This window comes from Ruditapes philippinarum, unplaced genomic scaffold, assembly GCF_026571515.1.
Source record: "Ruditapes philippinarum isolate M1 unplaced genomic scaffold, ASM2657151v2 ctg865_1_1_1_1, whole genome shotgun sequence".
NCBI lineage: Eukaryota > Metazoa > Mollusca > Bivalvia > Venerida > Veneridae > Ruditapes > Ruditapes philippinarum.
Window position 1 is genome coordinate 394,669 of NW_026860212.1, and position 26,003 is coordinate 420,671.

The following is a 26,003-nucleotide window of genomic DNA, read 5'->3' on the forward strand; positions in this document are numbered from 1 at the left end:
TATTCCGAAGTCGGACGAAAAGCCTGGAAAGTGGCGATTACCATTTTTTCAACATTTAATTATATTGTTTTATTTGAAACGTACACAGTAAGCTCTTCCAAGTGTGTAATTAGGTTATATTCCTTCCATAGATTCTTATCACCACTTGTAACTCATATATTGTTAACATGCAATTGCACTTTTTAGTACAAAGAAAATCATTTGATAAAACTATGAGATTTTAATAAGTAATGGCGTTTGTTGTAACATAATACCTATGTTATCTTGATAGCTTTGTCACGTACATATAATTTTTGTTTTCAGTGATTATACGTTAAATATCAGTACGAAGTGAGATATTTTAAATATTTTCACTATCATGTTATTAAGGAATCATATGTAATTACATGAATGTTTTTCATAAAAAAGTTTCATGCAATCAGTGATAAACCATGTACTCCATTAATTTGCTTTGATATATCGCAATCTCTTCGGACTTTTCTTCATGCATCATTTTTGTCAATTATTTTCAGGTTTTACATAATTCATAAGAGGTATTGATGTTTGGCATCATTTTGCTACATGAATTAGAGCATGTATGTAGCCTTATTGTCATATGTCCTACGTTGTTTTATTCTCTCCAGTAGTTGAAGAGCATAATATTTATACATACAAAAACATAAATATTTACATGAAATAATAAAGAACGAAAACAAAGGTATGTGCCTTTCTAACAATCGGAACATTTTTCTAGCCGTCCTGATTAATGACAGAAATGCAAAAGCAGATGGACGAATTCCACGTCCTAAGTATTCGTCCAGTACAACCGTCCTATAAATCCGTCCTAAATGTATATTTTACATGTATTTGTTTCCAGTATTCTACAGAGATAACAGTATTGCATTTCTTTTTTTCTTTATTTTTTAATGTTTAGCAAAAGAATGTCAATTATTGTTTTATGCAATATCATATGTTTTTAGTATTATTATTTTGTTTACTTGTTTACATCTTTTGTTGTAAAGTAGAATTTAGTGTACATGTACGCCAGCAACTGCCTCTTTGTAAATTTGTTACTATAAATAGATCTTGGATTTTCAGAGCGCTTTGAAGCAACTGCAGAGTGCAAAGCATCAAACAATTTGTTTAGACTTTTTTCTATCATTCTTAAAACTTGATATAAAAACACTAAAAGAGTATATTGGTTCTGCATTTTGTTATTTATTTAGTAGATGCAAAATACAAATTCACTGTCTTTCATAATAAACTATTGTTATTATTTTTGTAAAGCTTTCATTGCAATGTTTCAGAGAAATGTAGCCATGTTCCTTGTTATACTATATAGCGTTTTTCAATTATGTATACCACTTGATTATTGAATTATAAAAGATAAGAAACAACTGAATAAGTTGACAAACTACACCACTGTTGCTCAATTTGTGATATACTTTGTTAGCTTTTTCAAATTATATTTCTAATTTACAATTGTTTTGTTATTTTTGGCAAAGAATTTCATGGCGTAAACTAATAGGTGATTATTTCGTGTAACGGTTGACATGTTTGCATAGCAACGCGGGCGTCGTGTTCATTTGCCATTCCTTTCTACTGAAAATTCAAAGAAATTGACACGTAAATAGTTAAGATAAATTATGCAAAAACGTTACAATCACACTGACACGGATAAAATTGAATAAGTGGCCATTCTTTTCAGTGTCGAAAGGGTAAATTACAAGCCTGTTATCCGTTATCTTTGAATTAACATGGCATGCTATAAATATGTCATGCAAAAACACCATCAGTCTTTCGTGTAAGAAAAATGAGGTTTTTCCATGCAAACGTCAGTTAAACGTTTTATTTATTCTATGTCAAAGGTACATCTCGCTGATTTATCAGTTAGTTCATTAACTCTTTCTATGTTAAATGAACTTATCCTTTTCTCAATCTGGACTTAGGTATTCATGATTTTCAGGGAAAATATCAAAATATGTACTGACTGAATAGCGAACAGTGCATATTAAGATTAGATGACATTAAGATTAGATGACATGGATTTGCCGGCTGATCTTGGCCTGTACCTGTTGCATGGGCAGATTCAGACGCCGGCAGCAAAGTTGTATACAGAAAAAAGAATTAATTCTTGATGGTTTTAAGGTTTAAAGGTAAACTACACTTGTAAACATGTTTGACGACAACGTGGTGGTGTCTTACCTCAACTTGAATAAACTAGCTGAACTTGTTTTAATTTAACCTGGACAATGCCCAACATGTATTAAACATAAGTTTGTTCAACTTTTTCATCTCAGCCTGTCGCCAAGGTGCAAGCTGATAAAATGCCCAGTTGCAATTTCGCATTCTTGCATATTTCTTTGTATGGTTTATTAAATAGCCTAGTAAATTACCTCATTTTTCCTATCCCCGAATTCTTATTTTCAGTGTTGTTTTGCGTTAAAATTGGTGAGGCAATATTCTTTGAAACCTGAATTAATTCGATTTCAAGAATTGAGAATAGATCATTATTGCTACTAAAATGATTGAAGAAAAATGTTGATGACGATATGTTGTTCTAGAACGTCTACAAATTGGCTGAGCACTTGAACTTATTAGATTGATATCTTGTGCCAAACATTAAACAAACGTTTTAAAATTGTCACATCTTAAGCATGTATGAAATATTGAATACAGCGTTTATTTTGAACAAGTATGCCTAATACAAGCTCATTCAGTTTGCGATTAAAAAAATATCTTCGAACAATAAATGTAGTTTGTATCAGTTCTGTATTACCTCCGGCAAAAAGCAATTTCGAGTTCTGTCACCGGTGTTAACTTAAGAAAATCCTGCCTGACATGCAAAAAAATGCGTGTTCATTGATTAAAGAATCATTTTATATAAGAGCAATTTATTAAATCACCAAAGACAAAAGAACGAAAGACATACAAAGATAAAATATTTCGGCATTAAAAGTGAATGATTTTAAATAGATTTCGTTTCTAAATAAACATAATATAATTTTATTTTAATTGGAAAGAACATATTTTAAGATTACTTCAAATATACTTCAAATATCAATACAGTCATTTCAATAACATAGTGAACCAATTATGGTTTAAAGCGACAGATCGTTTAAATAATGTAGGTCATCTGTATTGTTTGTGTATCAACGTGCAAATATAAGTCGAAAAATTAATTACCTATCATGTTTGATTGTAAGCAAATTTGCTTTAATCAATTGAACGCTTCCAGTATATAGGTCAGAATATATTTAGTATTAGTATATAAAATAGGATGATATTCATGACAATAATTATGATCTTCAGCTGCTTGTACGTTGATATTTAGATTTTTAGAAAAGTAAAACATTAAATGTCAATGTCATGCGCATATTTATTCATAATCGGACCATATTCTCGAAACTTTCAAAGCAAGCATTTAACAAAACTGACGTTCCTTTTCTGGAGTTAGCAGGCGAGTGTACTTATTACGTAAGTACATTTATTGTATACTTATAAATGAAATATTGAGAAATATTGACGGAATAAAATGCGTATTTTCATTTTCCGTATTTTCACTGTAAAAAAAATATTTTTCACTTCAGTCAATATTTTTTCACCCATATCTTTTCGGGCTACTTTTTTCTAAATTCAACCAATACACAAAATTTAAGTGAAAATCTTTCAAATTGTAATGTCAAAAAAGACAAAAATGTATATAATAAACAGAAAATTCAAGTTTTTTTTCATAAATACTTGATTTGTTTTCATCTTGTGGTATGAAAATTATCATATACTAGTATCACTCGTGGCTACCGCCACTCATGAAATATTTATTTTCATACCACTCGATGAAAATAAATCCTGTATTTATAGAAAAAATTGAAATTTCCCTTATGTACTTACAATATTTTAGATGCTTAACTTACATCGGTGATTATTTAAGTTATGAAAGAGTGGTCCCTCGGATGCATTAATCACAACAAAAGTACATGAAAATTGTAGACTCGGTTGGATTGATTCTGTACATGATTGATAAAGAAAATTTAACTCAATTTTCAACACTTAAAAGTGCTGGAATCAATGATCCCGAAGGACCACAAAAATATAACAAACTTTAGTGAAGTTCGGGGCAAGTTTTAACAGATCACGGCACTTTAATTTACGTATATTATTACTTTATTAGAACTTTATGAAAATTGTGGACATTATAAACGACTGTTTTCAAGTATATATTACTCGTTTCGGTAGGCGAGGATTAAAGTATAAAAATGCCAGGGACGATTCTGGAATTGGGTAGCTGCAGTTTTAAGCACGTGCCCGAAAATAACGACTAACTTATTAAGTATCAGGGTACTGGTAACTACACGTACGCGAAAGTAAATATTACGAAAGAAATGTATCACATTTGTACAATTATTTATACATGTAGTTGATATCGGAGACCATATGATACGGGCGAGCCACAAACAGTTTGTTTGGGCTTTTGGGGTTTTTTTTAACTTACAAGTTATGATTATATACGCAATCACACGCAATCACACATGGCTAAGGTTTAAGTCTTACCTTTATTTTGATTTTAGTCGGAGTGTTTGGAGATCGAACTCGTTTAGAAGTCAAACATACTAACTTAGGCTTATCCAACAATTAACCGGCTATTCTATAATGGGGCCTACTAAACGCTACTAAACACTTTATTATATATATATATATCTGTAATGTCCGCAACTACTTTCTAATTATAGAATATTTTCAAATTCATTCAGTGATTACTTTACTGATACTGGGAGATCCACTAACTAAGTTCTACGGTTAAGGTATCTTGTGAAAAAGTTGAATAAGTTACAGCACGGCTTTGTAATTAAATAAAGCCGAGGTTACCGCAATTAGGGTTTTTCAAATAGAATTTTCCTTTAAAGACGCAGCCGCAACATGTCAGGGATTTAAAACATCCGGTCCGCTTTAAGTCCAATGTCAAATTAATATTTTTCCAGTCTCACCTTCCATGTTTTTAATGCCTGGACTATTTTACTTTTCTTTCACCTTACACTAACAATTTCTCGCAAGAGGGGTTGACAGTATTCAGAGATAGATTAATTGATATGATAATATTTTAACATACTCTTTGTTGCTTTTTATACGTGTTGATATATCAATGTCGTGATGGATACTGAATTATCAGGTAAAATGCCTGATCAATCCATCTTCTGTAGGGCGGAGCCGTACTTGAAATACGGAATTTATCAAACCGAAACTAACGACCGGAATAGAACGGAATTTAAACAGGTTGAGAAGAAGAAAAAAATCTGCGGGAAAGGTGAGAAAAGAACATTTCTAAAGGATACCAACATAAAACCGTCAAAAAAAGATAGCCTTCAGCTATATCTAACAAATTTTAACTCATATGTTCGTAAGGAAGATAATCACCTTACTTTAAATTGTATCTTACGGCTGTTTAAAAGATGTCACATATTTTCGTGACATTTGTTTTTATTGGAAACACGTGTTTTCTGTTACAGACATGTGACTTAGAAATGACAAAATTACAATACAAGTGGTGGCAATAGATAAAGTTTACTGTTGATTTTATAACCTTTTTTTAAGTATAGACTAATGTTCCAATATGCTATTTTCAGCATTTACAAGTTTTCAGCAGACATAAATTGTGCACAATCTTTCCTAGTTCAACTTTACAGTAATTTTGAGGAGATATTGTGCTATTTTGTGTGTGGGCAATTAGCGAGCTATTGACCCAAAATAAACATATCTCAGAATCTAGCTTTGGCATGACAACATATTTTGACAAAATTTTTCCCCATCATTTTTTTTTAATAATAAAACTACCCAACAACAGCTATGCTTTCTTCACAACTTAAGAAATATAACCCATATGTTTATTAAGGGTGTAACGGTTTACCGGTATACCGATATATTGCAATATGAAAAAATAAATTTCGAACCACGGTACGATTTTTGGAAAACCGGTATTTTATAAAAATCATCATTTTCAATTAATTGCCTTCTAATTTTGTACAAATTTCACATAAAATGTTTAATTGGCAAATTTTGTTGGCGCCAACGTAAGATAAAAGTATCCGACAACTAGTACACTTAAAAGCCAATAAGCGGCCGCATAATTTACAGAAGCGGCCCAGATGTGAAAGGTCACACGCGACTAGTTTTGTTTATCAAATTGTGTGACACTACTTTCTATTTATTCCTTACATTTTTATTAAGTTTCTACTAAAAATATATACATATAATAATAATATATAAATGTTACTCCATCTTTACATCAAAACATATACACGACAATACAGCAAAATGGCAATATATTGCAATACGGTTTTTGCTGTATTGTTACACCCCTAATGTTTATGTTGTACTTATTCTTGGCAACATATTATAAAATGACAAAATGTGCTTGATGCAGTCCGAGTGTCCAGAGATTCTAGATCGCGCTATTGGACCAATGACCTGAAAAGCCTGTCGGGGCAAAACAAATTCAACAGTGGGCCCGATAGGGACACTTGCTTAGAACGTACCATTACGATATTTAAGTTACTTGACATTCATTTTTATGCTTTAAGCCCATTATGCGCACCTGTTCACTGCTAGAATTGATTTTTCAAGTGCGGTTAATATTCACTTGCACTGTAGACCAGTCAGTTGCTATAGCTTTATATCAGCAGCTTCTGTTCTAAATTTAGCTGCATGATGAAAAGAATTCTGACCTTTTTGATGCGATTTCTGATGCAAAAAAAATCAAAGTCTGCTAAAAAGATTAAATAAATAAATATGGACCTCCAGAATTGGAATCAGGGTCAGCTTGGCCCTAAAACGTACTCGGCTCCTAAGTCAAATCGACCCTATTCCAACTCGGCATGGGTCAACTGGCCCACTTTTCAATTTATTAATATATTGGTTTGTTTTATTACTCTTTATTGTTGAAACCACAAATTAATATACAGACTTATTTACAAACTTAGAAAGATGTTTTCATAAATTATTATTACATTTTTGGTAATGAAAGAGTTTTCAATGTTTTAGGTAATTAAAAAGTGTGATTTAATTTTTAAAAAAAAAAGGAAATGACGAAAAATGAATGATTTAAAAAACTGGCTTGTTTACAAGAATGATACAAAATTGTGCAATGTTCAATGTGCTTAAAAATAGGGAAGAAAAATCTGTTTGTTATAGGTATACATGTATGAAATTCAGAAGTACAGTTCTGTTAGGCTATACAAGGTTGTCCAGATATTTTGACTTTACATTCTGAAGATGATGCCACCTTGATCAAAATGATAAATTTGTTTGATGAATGAATCTCATTATAACTACAGTACTGCTGATGTATAAACATTATTAATAATTACAACAGGAAATGATTAAATAGTTATAGTTTGTAATGTTATCTATGAAGAGTTAAGTCATCAGTCAGGGCCTTTTTACCTTCTATAACAGGGGCCGGTATAGGGCTGCTTCCCCAAGGAAAATTTCTTTAAAATCATGCAGTTTTCCCCAAAAATTGAATTTACATCAAGTTTTTTCTTCCCCTTTTGCAAATATACCGTGTAATTTTTCCCCAAAATTAAGGGCTGGGCTGCTTCCCCAAACTGTGAAAAAAAGCCCTGTCAGTATTGTTTAAGCTGCCTGTTGTGGTCAGTCAGCATGCAGAGTTATGATATTTCACATGTAGTATAAATGGATTGCAGTGAATTTATTCCATTCTTTTTTCAGAGTAAGATCTATCAATCCTGGCTGGGTTTCTTAGATACATAGCGATGAAGTATATCCTGGTAACTGGAGGAGTTATCAGTGGTATTGGCAAGGGTGTGATTGCCAGTAGTCTTGGTACCATTTTGAAATCCTCTGGTGTTAGGGTTACTTCCATCAAGATAGATCCTTATATCAACATTGATGCTGGAACCTTTTCTCCTTATGAACATGGTAAGAACACAACAATCAGGGTTTTTATTATAAGATTGGCAGTCCATATCATTGGTTGAAATGCTGTTAAAATTAAATGTATTTTCAGCTTGTAAGTTAAAATATTCCCCTTGACTCTTGGCAAAATTAGTTGTTTAACTTTTCATTGACACATTGTTGCCTTAGACAAAAATGAAAACCCTGTACAATAAATCAGAAATTTCTAGCGAGAAGAAATACTAAATCTTCCTGACGACATGAATTGTCTCTTTAATTGTGTGATGAACTTGAAGAAGAATTGTTATTAATGAGTATGAAAATGATCTGACATTTTCTTAAAAGTATTTATAACAAAACTATAGATTTAGAATTGAAAACCATTTTAAAAGATTTGATCAACAATTAAATTTATAGCAATTACATTTAGAAATTTCATATGAACATTATCTCATGGGATAGTTCTTTTCATAAGGAAATATTTAATTAAAAAAAAACTTTTTTTGCATTGAAATTAAGCCTTTCATCCTTTCAAACTGTTATATTTAGGCCTTTACTCAATGTAGGAATTTCAGTTATCTTTATTAAAGCAATAATTTGCCTTTTAAATTGTTATTAAACACAATGATGTTTACAATAAACACTAAGTATGCATTAAAAACAAAGGAAAATGAGTATTTATGACAATTTCAGGTGAAGTGTTTGTACTGAATGATGGTGGGGAAGTTGATCTTGACCTTGGTAACTATGAGCGATTCTTAGACATCACACTTCACCGTGACAACAACATAACCACAGGGAAAATATACCAGCATGTAATCAATAAAGAGAGAAGGGGAGACTACCTTGGTAAAACTGTACAAGGTAATGTGGTTGAATTAAAATTGTTATAAAAATAAATTGTTTAACTGTTAACTTTACAGAAAATTGACTGTATGCATTGGATTTTTCATTCTGCTTATTTTCTTTGAAATTAAAATCATTTGACAATTTGACTCCTCTAGGATTAAAAAAATTGTCAGTTTGTACTGCCTGGGGTTACTGTTATGTTCTTAGTCCTTATTACTTAACGCTTACCAATCTGGTTGCAACAATCTATAAATATAACCAGTGCAAACCGAGTTCAGCCTGCAATTTCGTGCCTCTTTATCATGATCTGCACTGTTTGCTTTTCAATTCATTGGTATATATTTTGAAATTTACCCTGAAAAGGATGAATGGTTATGGTCAGATTGAAAAATGGACAAGTCCATGTAAGAAATTTAGCATGGTAAGAGTCAAAGTATTTTCATGATAGTTAAAAGTGTTTATTGTTATTATACAGTTGTTCCACACATCACAGATGCTATACAAGAGTGGGTTGAACGTGTAGCAAAAATTCCTGTGGATGGCGACAATAAAACACCCGATGTCTGTATTATAGAGGTATATATAACATTATCATATATTCCTGCATCCATCTTTCACATCATTAATAAATGGAGATACATAGATGACATATTTATGATTTGGCCGCACAGCAGACAGGAATTAAATTCCTTCATGGCCTGTTTAAACCAATTTCACGAGTCAATTAAGTTTACTTACGATATAGATCCCATGGAAGCTAATTTCTTAGACACTAAAATTACTAAGGACAACACAGGTATTCTTCACACTACGGTCTATACCAAACCTACAGATGCACATATGTACCTACATTATACTAGTTACCACCCTACACACCAAAAAAACAGTATCCCATACAGCCAAGCGGTAAGATTACGACGGATTTGTAGCGATACGATAGCATACCTTAAATGCGCAGAATATCTTTTACAAAATCTCACAGCCAGAGGATACCCTAAGGATTTAGTACAAAAAGCCATCAAGAAAGCCGAAAAATTGGACAGACTACAAATTTTGTCTACAGAAAGGGACACGAAAAACAAAGCCCAGAATATTCCGTTCACATACTCCTATAATCCATTTACTCCTAATGCTCAAAGAATCTTTAATAGAAACCTCCACATTATCTCAGGCAGCACTTCCACCAACTTCATAAAATTTACGAAGATTCTATCCGTTACACGTAGAGCTCAATCCGTCAGAGACATGCTGGTTAGGTCCGACCTTAACCAGCAGTTGCTACAAAAGGGCAGTTACGCATGTGGTAAGAAATGCTTTGTTTGTAAATACATGACAAACTCGACAGAATTCATTAGTACAGTAACAAAGGCAAAATACTCCATAAACAGCCATTTGAATTGCACAACTGTTAGTATTATTTATCTCATTACTTGCAAACAATGTAGCCTACAGTACGTTGGACAAACAGGAAACACATTACGTGATCGATTCTACGGACATATGGCCGACGTCAGAACTAGAAATACTACAAAACCAATTTCCCGCCATTTCAATAGCGCGGGACATACGATAAACGACGTTAACGTCATCATCATCCAAGGAAGTGAACGTAACATAAACAAACGTCTTAGACTAGAGGAAGTATGGATACGAAGATTGAAAACGCTTACTCCACAGGGTCTCAACCTGAACCAATAGATTTGGAACAAGAAATTTTCTATGCAACCAAACTTCTCTATAAGAAAGAATACCACTACCTGTGTGATACATGTGGCTATGTAGGCACAACAAAACAACAACGATACAAACACATAAAGACACATGAAAACAATACAACAAGATTTGAGTGTTCATGGTGCTCAAAAACTTTCAAACAAAAATCATACCTAAGGAAACATAGCATCAAACAGCATGGATTTCCAGAGAAAATTTTCAACACAGTAGATGTACCAGACGAAAAACCTAAAGCCAAAATCACCTTTCCAGCTATCAACAACCAAACTACCACAAAAACTCTTATGAAAACTCCAAAATTTAGAATTGTTATGGGCAAGACAGGGACACCAGCCTTAAAATTCAACAAAAAGAGACCATCCAAATCAAATGTAGAACTACCACCAACACACATCTTGATTCCTACACCAATCTCGCCGTTACCACCTACTCCAAAGCACAGCAGACCAACAACACCAACTGCAAATTTTGAGGAACCCTCCCCATCATCGAGTACAGAAACTGTTTGCCAAGACGAGTATGGTATGTTCAGTGAAACAAATGAACTCATAATAAACATTGGACAGATTTATGGGGTATTAAACAAAGCATAATTAACTTGTGATTCTTTTTATTCTAACAATATACATGTTATACTTAATGATAAGCTTGTTGGAACAGTGCCAAAACTAGATCTATTATTAGTAACAATACTTCTATTTATAGTAACAAAACACAAAAAAGTATCCCTAAATATTAGTACTTCAGTAGTTAGAATTTGATATTTTTTAAGCCTGATGAAGAGTATTGTATTACTCGAAACTAGTAGCCAATAAAAACTTTTAAAACTTGACCTGGTGTTGTACGTGTGTTCCTCACCTACTTTACTTATTATTTTATCATTAATAAATGTGTAAAGGCCAAGATTCATCATTCTCTCAAGAAAAAAGATAGTTTTGCGGCTTTGCCACAGATATAAAAATTATTTGAAATAGAAGTGACAACTGCTGATATTTAATTGATATTTAAAATGCCACATGTTTTAACAAATTGTAAGTCTGAAAAACATTAGGTTGCTCTTTAAGGTCAGGCAATTTTAAAAAACAGTAAAGCATTGGCATAGTAATATAGGTGTCTGCCTCTGGACCCAGGGATCATGGGCTCAAACCCTACTGTGGTCCTGGGTTTTCATTGAGTTGGTCCATTGTTGTTTTTTTGGTTTTATTGCATACAACAGTGAGTGTTAACTTATGAAAACCTTATTGGTTACAACCATGTTTCCTCTTATGACAGTCTCTCTAGTACTGTTTAGTTCTAGGAAAATGAACTCGAGAGAGGTTCAGATTAGTTATAAGCTTCATAAACAATTAAGTTAAAAATATCAGTTTTTAAGGCAGTCATTGCCATCAAGTGTAAAGCAAAGGTAGTTCTTTGGCATGACATTTTAACTACCTGTTTGATAATGAAATCCTTGAAATGATATGTTGACTATGCTGAATTTAAACGATAACAAGTCAATAAGTTATTTGAGAAAAATTAGGCAATGAATTAAAGATGCCGTTAAATGTTCTCCAGTTCAATGGAACAAAAAACTAGACGGTTTTAAATCTAATGTAAGTATAAGGCCACAGTTAGGCAAATAATATTAAAAGTATTTATTCACCGTTAGGTGCAACTGTCATAGAAAGAATTGATTATAAAATAGTTATAAGATTACAGTTTGGCAGATGATATTAAATCAAATAAATATTTGTTCACAGTTTAATAGGCAGATTTTTTATATTTGAATGTAATGCATATGTATATTCATAGTTAGGTGTAACTACAAGAGATATCTATTGTAGGTATAATGTTACAGTTAGGCAGATTTTTTGATGATAACTGAATCTAATGTATATATATGTTCACAGTTAGGTGGAACTATTGGAGATATTGAAGGGATGCCTTTTGTTGAAGCATTTAGACAGTTTCAGTTCCGAGTGAAGAGAGATAATTTCTGCTGTGTACATGTTAGTCTTGTACCACAGGTAATTACTAAATTATTAGAATAAAATTTAGACTGTTGTATTAAGGGGAGCGGTGGCCTAAAAGTTAAGGTGTCTACCTCTCAACCCAGGGATTGTGGGTTCGAGCCCTACTCGGGTAACAATCATGATTCCTCATACAACACCAGATGTGACCAGTACTGGTTAGTTCCAGGAAGCAGACTCGAAAGTGATATATAGAAGAAGTTGCAAAAATTTGTTTGGCAATCAAGCTGAAATAAATTTGTTTAAACTTATTCAGGCTTAAGCATTTTCTTATATCAGTTAAATATAATCACTGTATTAAATCTAAGAAACTTTGAGATCATTAAACTTTCAGGCTCGATTTATTAACATCATTGTCATTTATTACATTAACAATTGAAAACATATAGCCTATACTGTGTTGGTGTGACATAAAGCAAAAAAGAAAATAATTGAAAAGATTACAATGTCAATTGCTGTACATACATTATGAACTAAACATACCACTGTGTTTTTATAAGCTTATAAAGTGGCTTAAAGTTGACATGCACATGTAAGCGAGAAAATCTCAACACTGGTGTTAATCATGCCAGCTGGTAACAAAATTGTTTTGTCTTGCCATGATAGAAGGGCCAGCCTAGCAAGAACATAAGTGCATTCTGACAGGCTCTATTTTGTAGGATAGCTACTTTGCAACTACAAATAATTGTCTTTTCCATTTCTCCAAAATTGATATAGATAATGAACAGTTTTAAAATATGGGAGCTGGACAAGTCCATTTACGAAAATCAGCAGGATAATCAAATGATTAATACTTTGATACACTCCTTTCAGCCTAAAGCAACAGGTGAACAGAAAACAAAGCCCACTCAGTCTAGTATACGTGAATTACGAGGTCTAGGTTTATCTCCTGATCTGGTAGGTTGTTCTTTTATCACAAAAAAATGAAGTGTTCTTCTTTGTTTTGTTATGTACACTAAATCTTACATTATTAACAAACTTTTTCTATACAAAAAGTCCATTGGTCTTTTGTGAAATACACACCATATATGATAAAGAATGTTTTTTGTAGAAAATAGATATATTGTAAAATACATTAGATAAATAAAATGTTTTTTTTCATAGGAAAATAATTTCAGTCGAAAAATGACAATCATTTTGTGATGTGCTTACACAATCTTTAATAATACAGTATAATGTAAACTTAGTCTATACAGTGTAATGAAATACTACATGAGCATAAACAGTTTAAAAAAAAGATTCTTGAAAAATCTATTCACAGATTGTATGTAGAAGTAGTAAGCCTATAGATGCAGCTATAAAGGAAAAAGTTTCCCTGTTTTGTCATGTTGAACCACAACAGGTTAGTCATAACACTTTATTACATGCTTTGCAGTGGGAAGTGAAATTATATTTGATAATTTTCACAGTGAAATGATATTTGATAATTTTCACAGTGAACTTATATTTGATAACTTTCATTGTAGCTGAACTAAATTTAAATGAAGATGAAAATAATATTTCATAACTAAATTGAATTATCAAATAGGAATAAATTCCGCTGTTTGTTAATTTTACTTCTTTAGGAAAAGCAAGCAAATAACTGCATAAATTGTGTAAAAATGTAACAAAATTCAAGAAATTTTACATAACTAAATTTCAACATTGGTATGGTGATGTCATGAAGAAGACTCAGCGAAATATATTTCAATCTTTCATGCAAAACAAACAAATATCCTCTATAAACTAACAGTGTAAATTATACATTTTGAAATTATTTAACCTTTCATTAACTTTAACAAATATAAAAGGCAAGTTAATTCAGATACTATTTTAGCAGAGGTTAGGCAAAGTAAAAAATCCAGCTCTTTCAACCTGTATCATTTGCTTTGATTTTTATCTAGGTATTAAGTATCCATGATTTGTCATCTATATATCGAGTACCTATACTGATGGAAGAGCAAGGTGTGTCTCAATACATAATGGACCGCCTTAAACTCCACCCACATATGTCCAGACCTAAACGGTTTATGGCGAGTTGGAAAGAACTAGCAGATAGGTAACGTATAATATTGTCATGGATATAATAGTTACATTTGAAATTTAAGTGTTAAAAGCGCCTTTTTCAGTGTGATGTGTATTTAGTTTAGTTTAAACATATCTTATTTCTCGGAATATATATACATGTTACAATTTACAATATAGAGAGCAATTCAAATATTCTGAAAAAAAAACAGGATTAGAATGAAAGACGACGTGTCTTATGAAATTCTTCTCATGCGTATTTAGTCACATGTTTCCTTGATATAAGAAAAATTAATAGGGATCTGTATTTAGATGCTTACCGAACCATTATTGTTTTCAATCAACTTTTACTTATCACTTATTGCATGTAAATGTTCCAGCAAACTGTGTACAATATGTGTAGATTGTCTGCAAAATGTAGGTTTAAATTTGAAGTTACTCACGCATTTAACCTTATAAGATCTACTATAAATTCAATGGATATGTCATTGTTTTTGTTTTTTTTTCAATGATAAAATTGATAATAACCAAGGCTCACTATGTTTTATATTAAAGGTATGACCGGTTACTAAGGGAGGTAACTATAGTCTTAGTTGGTAAATATACAAAATTAGAAGATGCATATGCCTCTGTGATCAAAGCTTTACAGCATTCAGCTCTTGCTGCCAGTCATAGACTTAATCTAAAGGTAAAGTATGTTATGTTGATTACGCATATTGTTAGTTTATACAGAATTTATCGTAGTTCCATTGTGTAGGAAACTACTAGCAAATGAACACACTCTTGAATATGTTCCTTGAACCATCCACCATCCATTACTGAGCAGTGAGTGAAAAGTTTCTTGCTCTTGGGAACTACTGATTGCTTAGCAATCCTTGGATGTCTGATTCATTAACCACTTAGTCATGCCTCCACTTAAATAGAGGATTTTGAATGAGTGTAGGTTCAATACTGAATTTATTGAACAAGTTGAATAAAATTATATTCTGCGAACCTCTGGCAAGCATAGTATTATTTTATTCCATGAATTCAATAAATTCAGCAATGAACCTACATGAGTACATGTAAAACATTCTATTTATCCAATACCCAAAATAAAGACTGGTTAAAGGGCAAAAGAATGATTTTTCAGTGACATGCCTATATTTTTAACACTAACATTTAGTGCGCTATTACACTATGTTTGTATAAAGCAAATGATGTCATGTCAAAATATATGCATGGCCATGCAATACCATTTTACTGAGTCTCAAAATAGGCATGGGTATGTGATAAAGCATATAATACTATGTTTAACTGTTTAAGAATCATTTACATCATAAAGATGTCAGAATGAATGAGACATTTAGAAAAAAAAATTGTGCAGAATTATAAGTGAACTTTGTATTTCTCTTGTTGAATATTTTAATCAAAATTATCAGACTTTTGATTACTTTTGTTAGAAATATCTTTGATAATTGTTGTTTTCTGGACCATCTGTGTAGTTATTGTATTGCTTTTGTCAGAGTTACCCGAGAGTCTTTATTTAATTTTTGTCAGAATTTGGCTTTGTCAAAACCCTTTCCAAACATTTGTCTGAAATTTGGTTGATTATGTTGGAATCATGTGAATATATTTGAATTGTTGTTGTCATAAATTGTTGGTTCCCATAGTTATACATATTTTAAATGATGATTATATTGTAGTATATTGAGGCTGCAGATTTAGAGATGGAAACAATGTCAGATGATCCATGTAAATATCACGAGGCATGGCACCAACTTGTTAGTGCTGAGTAAGTTTTGTTTACATCATTCATTACTATAAACTGCAAATCTTTGTGATAACATAGATAGGTCTTTATTTGTAAATTATACCAGTATATGGTTTGGTAATTTGATAATGTAAGAATATTTTTTAAAGATTGGAAAATTTTGTGGCTAATTTGGACGTCAAATGCATTCATTTATTAGTACCAACCATACAAGGTAAAAATGTTAATGCTAATGTTGCTCTAACTTGCGGCTCAACCAGTTTGTATTTAAAAGAGCAATAAAAATATTGTTAAACTGAAGGTAAAAAATCTCTGCAGATAAATTGTTTCTGTGCAGAGTATAAGATATTTTACCAACTACAAATTGATAGTACTTTCTCTTACATATATTTTGATAATATATTATTGAGTTTTCATAAAAAAAGTTTAAAAAAATCCTTTCTATATTTTTGTGTTTTATATGATGTGGATTATCTAGTGTTAGATAGATTGTAGAATATGTGAATATATGCGAAAATAAATCTCCATTGAATCTCCTTTTGAAACAAATAATTGTTTGGTTTTGTTTACAGTGGTATTTTGGTGCCAGGTGGGTTTGGTGTACGTGGAACAGAAGGAAAAGTATTAGCTGTAAATTGGGCACGTAAAAAGAAAGTACCATTCCTAGGTAATCCCTTAAATCACATTGTTGTAAAATGACTTACAATACTTTGTTACCTATCACTTTCATCATGCTGTTAAATGAGCATTAAAAATAGTTTTCAAATTTGTCAATGTTTTAATTTCTTTTTTACATGAATTCATTGCAAAGGCACAAAAAAAGTTAAAAATTATCCGCAATCCCAGCTCTGACCATATTTTGATCACTGATAAATAATCGGTCTATATTTATTATAGTATAAATAGAATTTTTAACTTGTAAGCAAGCACATGTATTGAAATTTCCTGTATTGTGTTTTCAGGTATATGTTTAGGTTTGCAGTGTGCAGTGATAGAGTTTGCAAGAAATGAACTTGGAATGAAAGATGCTAACTCAACAGAAAATGATCCAGATACAAAAAATCCTGTGGTAAGTGTGCTGTTCAGAAGTACACATGTAATGTTAGCTTATTTAAAGCTTCATGTTAAGAAATAAAAACTCATTGTTTTCAGAATTCAAGTTGGTCGGATTGTAAAATGATGTCTTGACCTTTTAGTCGGCTTTTGGCTGTTGAATAAACCCATGACACCAGTGCAGACCATATTCAGCGGTTACATCTTTACCATCTGATCATGGATTGCACTGTTTGCTGATTAGCCAGTTTTTATTTTGAAATTTTCCCTCAATAGGATAAATGGTTTTGTCAAGATTCAAGGATGGACAAGCCCATTTAGGACATTTAGTAGGATAAGAGTTAACTTCATTGAACCTCTGTTAAGGTCTAAGGATAAATTATGTTCCATATACATGTACTTGGAACAATTTGAATTCAATTTGAGGTTAAGATGAAAGAAAAAATGAAACAGAACCTATAACATCACTTGGTGCAGCTTAGCATAAAATGTGGTTAGTTGAAAGGTTGGTCAATATTGGTATAATGTGACTCTCCCACTGTAAACATGATAGAGCTAGACTAGGTATAATGGTATAGTTTGTTAATGATGTCTTAAACTTATCTACCTTTTGCTTGTCTCAGTGGCTTGGATTCATGTTGTATTCTTAACTTAACCAAAATGGATACAGACTGAAAATTTATTTTGTATTTTTAGGTGATAGATATGCCTGAACATAACACAGGACAGATGGGAGGAACTATGAGACTTGGTCTGAGAAAAACACTGTTTAAGACAGATTCTTCCTTAATGAGTGAGTATATCTGATAAGGGATAGCTTAATAATCATCTCATTATAGAATGTCATATCAAGTGCATCTTTTTGAACCAAATGATATTGTTGGTGCTTGGAGAGTATCTGGTTAACCTTATTGATATGATTATAAGACTAGAATGTTTATTCTTTGACATATGTTGGATGCAGTGTAAAAGAAAAAAAAAAAATTAATTACATGTTCTTGGATGTACAATATATTGTCACAATATCACATTTAAAATAATGTTATTCTTATAATTGTATTAATAACTAATTGATGAAATTGTTACAGCATCACATGTTAAGTCTGTTTACTTTTGGTTGTTTGATGAAAACTATTGTGCCTAGAGCATATATATTAAGCATGTAGATTACCTAGTAGACATCTACAAAAGTTTTATGAATCAAGAACCTAGGGTCAAAAATGCCTCCACCCATGGGAGGTATAATATTTAGTATCATAAGATCATAAGATTTATCAAAACATTTTTCAGGCAAGTTTCATGAATGGTTTTCTTCCCTAATTGAAAATTATATTTCGTTACTCAAACAAATTTTGATTTGGGCATAATTATATTGTCAAGCCTTTGTGTAGCTCTTGTTTTTCATTCTGATGTTTTTGAAATTTTCAAAGTAATCACTAACTGTAAGAGATTGTTATGTTATTGTTTTTCAGAGAAGTTATATGGCAATACAGATTTTGTAGAAGAAAGACATAGACACAGATATGAGGTATTAACAAATTCCAGTTTTTAAAAAGCTATACTTATACTAATGAACAAATGACATTACATAATGTCATTATATCTCAGAAGTATGTCTTTTACTTCTAGAGCAGTTTTGCTTGACACAGCTCAGTTTTGTTAGTAAAGAAAAGATTTCATTTTCTTTTACAATTTTGAGGTATTTAAGAACCAAGTAATTTGCATCTTGTTGTGTAACAGTTCACTGAATTTTTGCTTGTTTTTAGCTTGACTATTTGGAGAAGAGGGTGGGCGATATTGTTCTCACTCAGGTGTCATTATCACACTTAAGTTAAGCTTTTGTGTGCATGTTAGAATCTCCAAAACTACTGAAAGGACTTGGTTTAAACCGACCACCCTTATTTAAGTGCATGCTAGATGGTCAATGTCCAATGCACATAACTCTTAACTGAATTTTGACAGAATTACGGCCCTTTTTAAACTGAGAAAATTCTATGTTATTCATGCTTTTGTCTATCAAGCACTGAGAATAGGCAAGCACACTGTCCTACCAACAGCTCTTATTGTCTACGTCATTCATATTTTTAAAACCACTTATTTATAGGTAAATCCAGCATTAGTAGAGAAGTTTGAAGAGAAAGGTATGATGTTTGTTGGACGAAGTGAAGATGGCGAGAGGATGGAGATAATGGAGCTTAAAGGTTTGTGCTTGTACATCACTTCTCATGTACTTCTTGCCATTTAAAACAAATATTATTCTCCTTATGGCTGAAGTGATGCCTTTAAGGGTTGAGGGATCAGAATTGCAGCCCCCGTTTATCCCTGTGTGATCATAAGAGGCAACAAAATGGGTTTCAATTACAGAAGTTTATGCATTTCTTAGCTCCAGCAGGTAAGGTGGTTTTGTCCCCTGGTGTTGCTTTAAGTTTGTAACATCCAAGGTAAGCCAAAATCATGTTTCTTAGTTGCAGCAGGTGAGGTGATTTTGACCCCTTGTGTTGCTTTGTAATTTGTAATATACGAGTTTAGCCAAAATCATCTTTCTGGTTTTTGCGCCAAATGACCTCAATTGTGTTGGATAATCAAAATTATGTGCATAATGCAATTATGCATCTAAAAGGTCATGTCCACTGTAAAAACAAAAAAACAAAAACAACTCACCATAAATAAAAAATCCTTTTTTTTTTGGAATTCAACTTCAGTAACAATTTATAGGTCCCAACTTCATTATTCTTTCAGGTCACCCATACTTTGTTGGTGTCCAGTATCATCCAGAGTACATCTCACGTCCAATGAAACCTTCCCCACCATACTTTGGGTTTGTTTTAGCGTCTTGTGGGAAATTACAAGGTTTAGTGAATAGAGGATTTAGAAAATCTCCGCACATGTCGTACAGTGAGAGTGATTGTTCCGATGAAGAACTATGTAAATTTGTAGACAAAGTTAATATAAACAGTGACACAAGTGTGAAAGTTGCTGCAGCCACTTGTCTGGATGTAAAAGGAAAAAGTGATTAATGAAGAACAAGTTTAGAGTTCTGTGAATAGTATTTATGAATATTGTTTTTGGTAGGATTTATCTGTCATATGATTGTTTGAAATCTTTGTGATTTTCACGATTTTCATTGTGCCATGGTGTGATAAACTACACAAGGCAGAATTTTTTTTATCAAAACAGCAAGTTTAGATAATGTGAACGGCCAATGGAATATTGTCTCATAATGCAAAATGCATTGGTTTTAAAAACGTTGTTATAGTATTTCTTAAAACAATTTTTCAAAAGATTAATGTCGGAAATGCGCTGTTGTTTATTTAGTATGAAATGTTTCATCTTTTTGTGCTCATTTTTCAATATCAAATTTTCATTCATTATTTGAATAAAGATTTTTTTAACAAAAACATAAAATCTTTGGACACTTTGTACTGCCTGTTATGTATTTCATTTAGGAACATCGTTTTGTATATTGTTATTTATATTTTAATAAGACTAAATAAGGAATAAACTGTGTACATGTAAATCAGTATATATGGTTAAAAAAATGGGCATTCTACTAAATAAACTATAACTTTATACCTTGAAATAATAACCCTTTTTTTTTCCACTTTTTTATGAAAAATGCACAAAACTGCCAAAATTTAATAAATAAAATTGCACGACTGCCAACCTTTGTATATATATGGTTTTAGTGAAATTAAATTCGTGATTTTTTGTTAGTATTGATAATATTATAAGTTTTCTATTTCTTACATTTTGCTTTATATCATTGTTCTTCCTATAATATGGGCATTACATTCAATATATTTATGAGCCGCGTCATGACAAAACCAACATAATGGGTTTGCAACCAGCACGGATCCAGGCCAGCCTGCGCATCCCAGCAGTCTGATCAGAATCCATGCTGTTCGCTATCATTTTCTCTACTTGAAACAGGGTTTGTAAGCAAACAGCATGTATCCTGATCAGACTGTTGGGATGCGCAGGCTGGTCTGGATCCATGCTGGTCGCAAACGCACTATGTTGGTTTTGTCGTGACACGGCTCATATGTTGATTGTATTCAGCTGAGCATTTATTAAATATATGCAACCTGTATTGGTTAGGTAAATACGATAAAAAATATAGGAACAAAACAAAAATGTGCACCTCAAAACATGAGCTGCTTTGTGTAGTATAATGTAATGTTTTGTGATAAATAGTGTTTATATTGATCTGTATAAATACCTTTCAAGTATGTAGGTTCTCCCAATATTCTGTGACAAGATTGTTTAAAATCTTAATAGGGGAATCAACAATGACTTATGTTTTAATGTTGTTTACTTTAAATCACTTGACATTCACCGGTGTGGGGTCAAATCCTGACTGGGACTTTCAGTTCTTTCTTTCTCACAACTTTGGTGGTTCTACTCGGGTTTGTCCTATAAATATGAGGTCACTTTGAGATATTTTTCTTCTGGGCAAAGCAACGTTATATCGAAATTGCTGAAATACCCAAGGAACGTTCTGCAAGAAAATCTTGCAGGACGAAGAAAACAATGAAGACCGTGTATAAGTACATAAAGTTTTACCTATTCATGAACAAAAGTAAAAAATAAATACCTTTTTAAAAATAAACTGTCGCATCCGAAAAATCATGATTAAATCCTCTTATTTAATTAAATTCCTTATACAGCCAATAAACAAACGGCCGTCACACAGTGTGCGAAATCTGATTGGCTTATTCAAATGCCATCGATTAAATGTGGCAAAAGTTTCGAAGGAAATGTTTTTGAAAGAAATAATTGCCTATGCACCGCGTGTTTGAATATATTTTTATGCCACCGCAATCTGCGATGCGGTGGCATATAGCGATTCACCTGTGTGTGTGTGTGTGTTTGTGTGTTTGTGTGTTATATAGATTATATAGTGAACTTAAAAAATCTTCATGTGAAAAACTACTAGTCCAATTTCAACCAAACTTGGCAGGATCGTTCCTTGGGTGAAGGGGCTTCCAAAGTTGTTCAAAGAATTTCATTCCCCATGCAGAAATCTGGTTGCCATGGCAACCAAAAGGAATTATAAGAATAAATTAGAAAAAAATCTTCTTGTAAAGACCCAAAAGGCCTAGAGCTTAGATATTTTGCATAAGGCATTGTCTGGTAGACCTCTAAACAAGATTGTTCAAATTATAGCCCTTGGGTCAAAATTGGCCCCCGCCCCCGGGTGTCATTTGATTTTCACTATGTACATATAGTAAAAAACTTAAATACCTTCTTGTAATAACCCAAAAGGCCTAGAGCTTAGATATTTTGCATAAGGCATCATCTGGTAAACCCTTACCAAGATTGTTCAAATTATAGGCCCTTGGGTCAAAATCGGCCCCGCCCCGGGGGTCATTGATTTTCGCTAAAATGTACATATAGTAAAAACTTAAAACACCTTTCTTGTAAAGACCCAAAAGGTCTAGAGCTTAGATATTTTGCATAAGGCATTGTCTGGTAGACCTCTTACCCAGATTGTTCAAATTATAGCGCCTGGGGTGAAAATCGGGGCCCCGCCCCAGGGGTCAATTGGTTTTTCCTTATATTGTATATAGTTAAAAACTTAAACAAATTCTTCTAGCAATTGACAAATGCTAGAGGTTAGATATCTTGCCATGAAAACATTGTGTTGTAAACCTATAGCAAGAGTGTTCAAATTATAGCCCTGGCGGTTCAAAATTGCCCCCGCCCTGGGGGTCATTGGATTTCAATATATACGAGGGGTTATCCAAAAAATTCGTGGACTTTTTTAAAATCTCTTGAACGTCAACGTGTATTGTAATGAAAAATTTATCAGCATACATTGTAGAATATTTATCAACACATTTTGAAACGAACAGTTAATTGTGTCAATAAATAATGATTTATATTGCTTTTTAAATAAGCACATACACGTTCACCCCGGCGCACGGTTAGAAAAGCGCCGCTGTAAGTCATCGCATACTTCTTGCTAAAATAACTAATAAAAAATAACGTTTTAGAAAAAACCCGCTGAACATCGCATGTTTCTTCTATGAATGGCCATTTTAAGTAATTTCTTTAAAATTATGGACGTGCTAATTTTTACCTTTATTTTTGTTTTGATTATCGGTTTAGAAACGCCAGAACACGCCTTTATTGTTTACAACGGGAAAAATGAACGGACACGCGATTTAATAGAAAATCGCTTGATCATTAAACAATCATAAATTTTTATTGCAATTTTTGAAAATGACACCTAACAGAGAAAAACATTTTGATAAAAATTCAGCCAACGAACAAGAGAAAAAGAATATTTCCTTTTAACGATTCCCAATTAGTGTTAAAGTGGCCATAAAAAAATTAGTAATGGGACATTTTTTTGAGAAGCAGAACAGTTCATTGACTGCGTAACGTTGAAGCACAAATTGTACTTAATATTTATGACGTTGACCGTCAATAATTTTTTGGACGTGCCGCCGCTTGTTCGCCGACATTGTGTTTATGTAAAATAAAATATTGATTGTAATGTAAGAAGCTATTCACACATGGAATTTTTCTGTGCTTTAGTGTGTTATAAAATTTCTTCTAAGCAGTTGTAAGAATTCAAATTTAATATCTAAATAATTTACGCAACAAAGAAAGTCCACGAAGTTTTGGATAACCCCTCGTACATATAGTTTAAAAAATAAAAAAATCTAATTGTTCTGAAGGTGACAAGGCTTATTATGCCTTTAATATTGTTAAATAATATCATCTAAAGGTTACTCGTTACCAAAGTTGTTCAAATTTTGGCCTCTTGTGTCAAAATTGCCCCGCCCCTGGGGCCATAGGTTTTCTTTATATGGGTATATAGAGGTTAAAACTTAAAAAAATCATCTTCTCTTAAAATTTACAAAGGGATAGAAGTTAAGCAATTTGGCATGAAACATTGTGTGGAACCCCCTAAACAAATTTTTCAAATTATTTGTCAAAATTTGGGTTTAGCCCCGGGGGGCATTAAAATTTTTATTTTGTACATATATTTAAAAAAAAATTTTATTTTTGGGCAGAACGTTCAAAGGGCAAGAGCTTTTGATAAATTTTATATATAAAATTATTTTTTCCTCTACCAAAATTGTTCAAATTTTCAAAAATTTGGGTTTCTCGGGGGGAATTTATTTTGTCCATTTAAAAAAAAAAATTTAAAAAAAATGTTTGAAGAATGGGAGAAAAAAATATTTATTGAATTGATGTTTATATTTTATTTTAAATCGATAAGTACATTGTTTGAGAGTTTTTGTTTATGATTGAGCACGATATTAAAAGAAAACTTGATAAACTTTTTAATAAAACTTGAAAGGTAAGACAAAAGCACATTTTTTGAAATTTTTTTTATTTCTATTTCGGTTTTTAAGCAATAAAATATAAACGTTTGGGGTTTTACCGAAAAACCATAACAAACCCGTAATGTCTGGGTAATTTTGGGCTATCTCGGGGTTTCTCATTTTTGCCTGAAGTAAAAAGCCCCCGGAAGGGACCTTAATTTCCCTTTTTATTAAGGGAAATTGATTCCCATACTGGATGGTGCCAAAGTAGAAACAAAACTTTAAAAAATTAAAAAAGCTTAATTAAGTAGGTACAAATTAATTTTTTTGATTGTTAAAATGCCATATTTTAATTTCCCCCAGGAAAATTTTTGGAAATTAAGTTTTAAAAATTGAGAATTTTTAAATTTTTTGAAATTTTTATTTGTAAAATTTTTTGATGTAAAGGGAAAAAAAAAACTTATATGTTATATATGTCAGTTATTATGTCCTGGCGTTGAAAATGTACTGTCTATAGGAGTTGTCACAGTCTTTTGGGACAACCGTTGTATATACTCTAAACTGTGAAAATTTTCTGCATTTTGACTTGTGGATTTTTTTGAGGTTGTTAATATAAGTGCTAGAGTGTTTTGTTTTGACATATAAGTGCTAGAATGTTTTGATATAAAAGTGCTACTTGTATTGTTTTTACGATGTGATAATTCTTCTGCAAATATGAAATATTTATCTTAACAGCCAACAATTTATTTTATTGTATGTCATTTATCTATCACCATCATATAGACTTAAGTGTTCATGTTCCAATTCATTTTGTTTGTTAAGTTTTTATTTTATATAAGAACACGCATTGGCATTACATACAAGAAATATGAATCTCATTTTAATATGTGCTATTAATTTTATATAATTAAGTCAATTTTTTCAGTTTTGATTTTTTCCCTGTTCATCAAAGTGTTTAACATTCCTTTCATTAGGTTTTTTGGGTTTTTTTTTGTTTGTTTTTTTTTGGGGGGGGGGGGGGGGGGTCCCATCCTATTTAATGGTCCAAATATGTGTTAGTATGTTTGTAGATATAGAGATGTGTCTGTTAACAGCTTTGCTAGATTATAAACAAAACAAAAAACAACATCAAACAAACTTAACAGCATACTTTGTTCTTAAAGTTGTTTTTGAAGTCATAGGTTGTCCTTTCGATTTACATTTCTACAAAATACTTGAAAATATGACTCCAGCATCATTGGTTACTATAGCAAAGAGATATACAGTTTTGTATCTACAGTAGAAACCTTTTTCCCTTCTCTATTAATGTCTCATTGGGTAGTAAAGTTTACTTTGAATTTTCCAATTACCTTGGCCTGGTTGTTTTGGTTTTTCTTTTCTGTCAAATTTTGGTCTTTTTTTTTACCAAAAAAAATGTCTGTGAAGAATTTT

The 26,003-nt window shown here is 32.0% G+C and overlaps 1 protein-coding gene across 2 annotated transcripts; it reads left to right on the forward strand.

Annotated features, from left to right (window-relative positions):
• The first annotated feature begins 3,373 nt into the window (after nt 1-3,373).
• On the forward strand, nt 3,374-21,521 carry LOC132759252 (CTP synthase 2-like). Of its 2 annotated transcripts, none has more exons than XM_060750994.1 (16): nt 3,374-3,456; nt 7,705-7,914; nt 8,584-8,754; nt 9,215-9,315; nt 12,363-12,479; nt 13,296-13,379; nt 13,744-13,824; nt 14,366-14,520; nt 15,042-15,174; nt 16,172-16,260; nt 16,812-16,906; nt 17,202-17,308; nt 17,989-18,085; nt 18,765-18,820; nt 19,397-19,493; nt 20,032-21,521. In XM_060750994.1, the coding sequence occupies exons 2-16, from the start codon at nt 7,749-7,751 to the stop codon at nt 20,307-20,309; spliced, it is 1,827 nt and encodes a 608-aa protein (XP_060606977.1). In that variant the 5' UTR covers nt 3,374-3,456; nt 7,705-7,748; the 3' UTR covers nt 20,310-21,521. The 2 variants fall into 2 exon arrangements, with proteins under 2 accessions (XP_060606977.1, XP_060606975.1); XM_060750992.1 differs by lacking the exon at nt 3,374-3,456 and adding an exon at nt 5,161-5,281.
• Nucleotides 21,522-26,003: the final 4,482 nt, after the last annotated feature.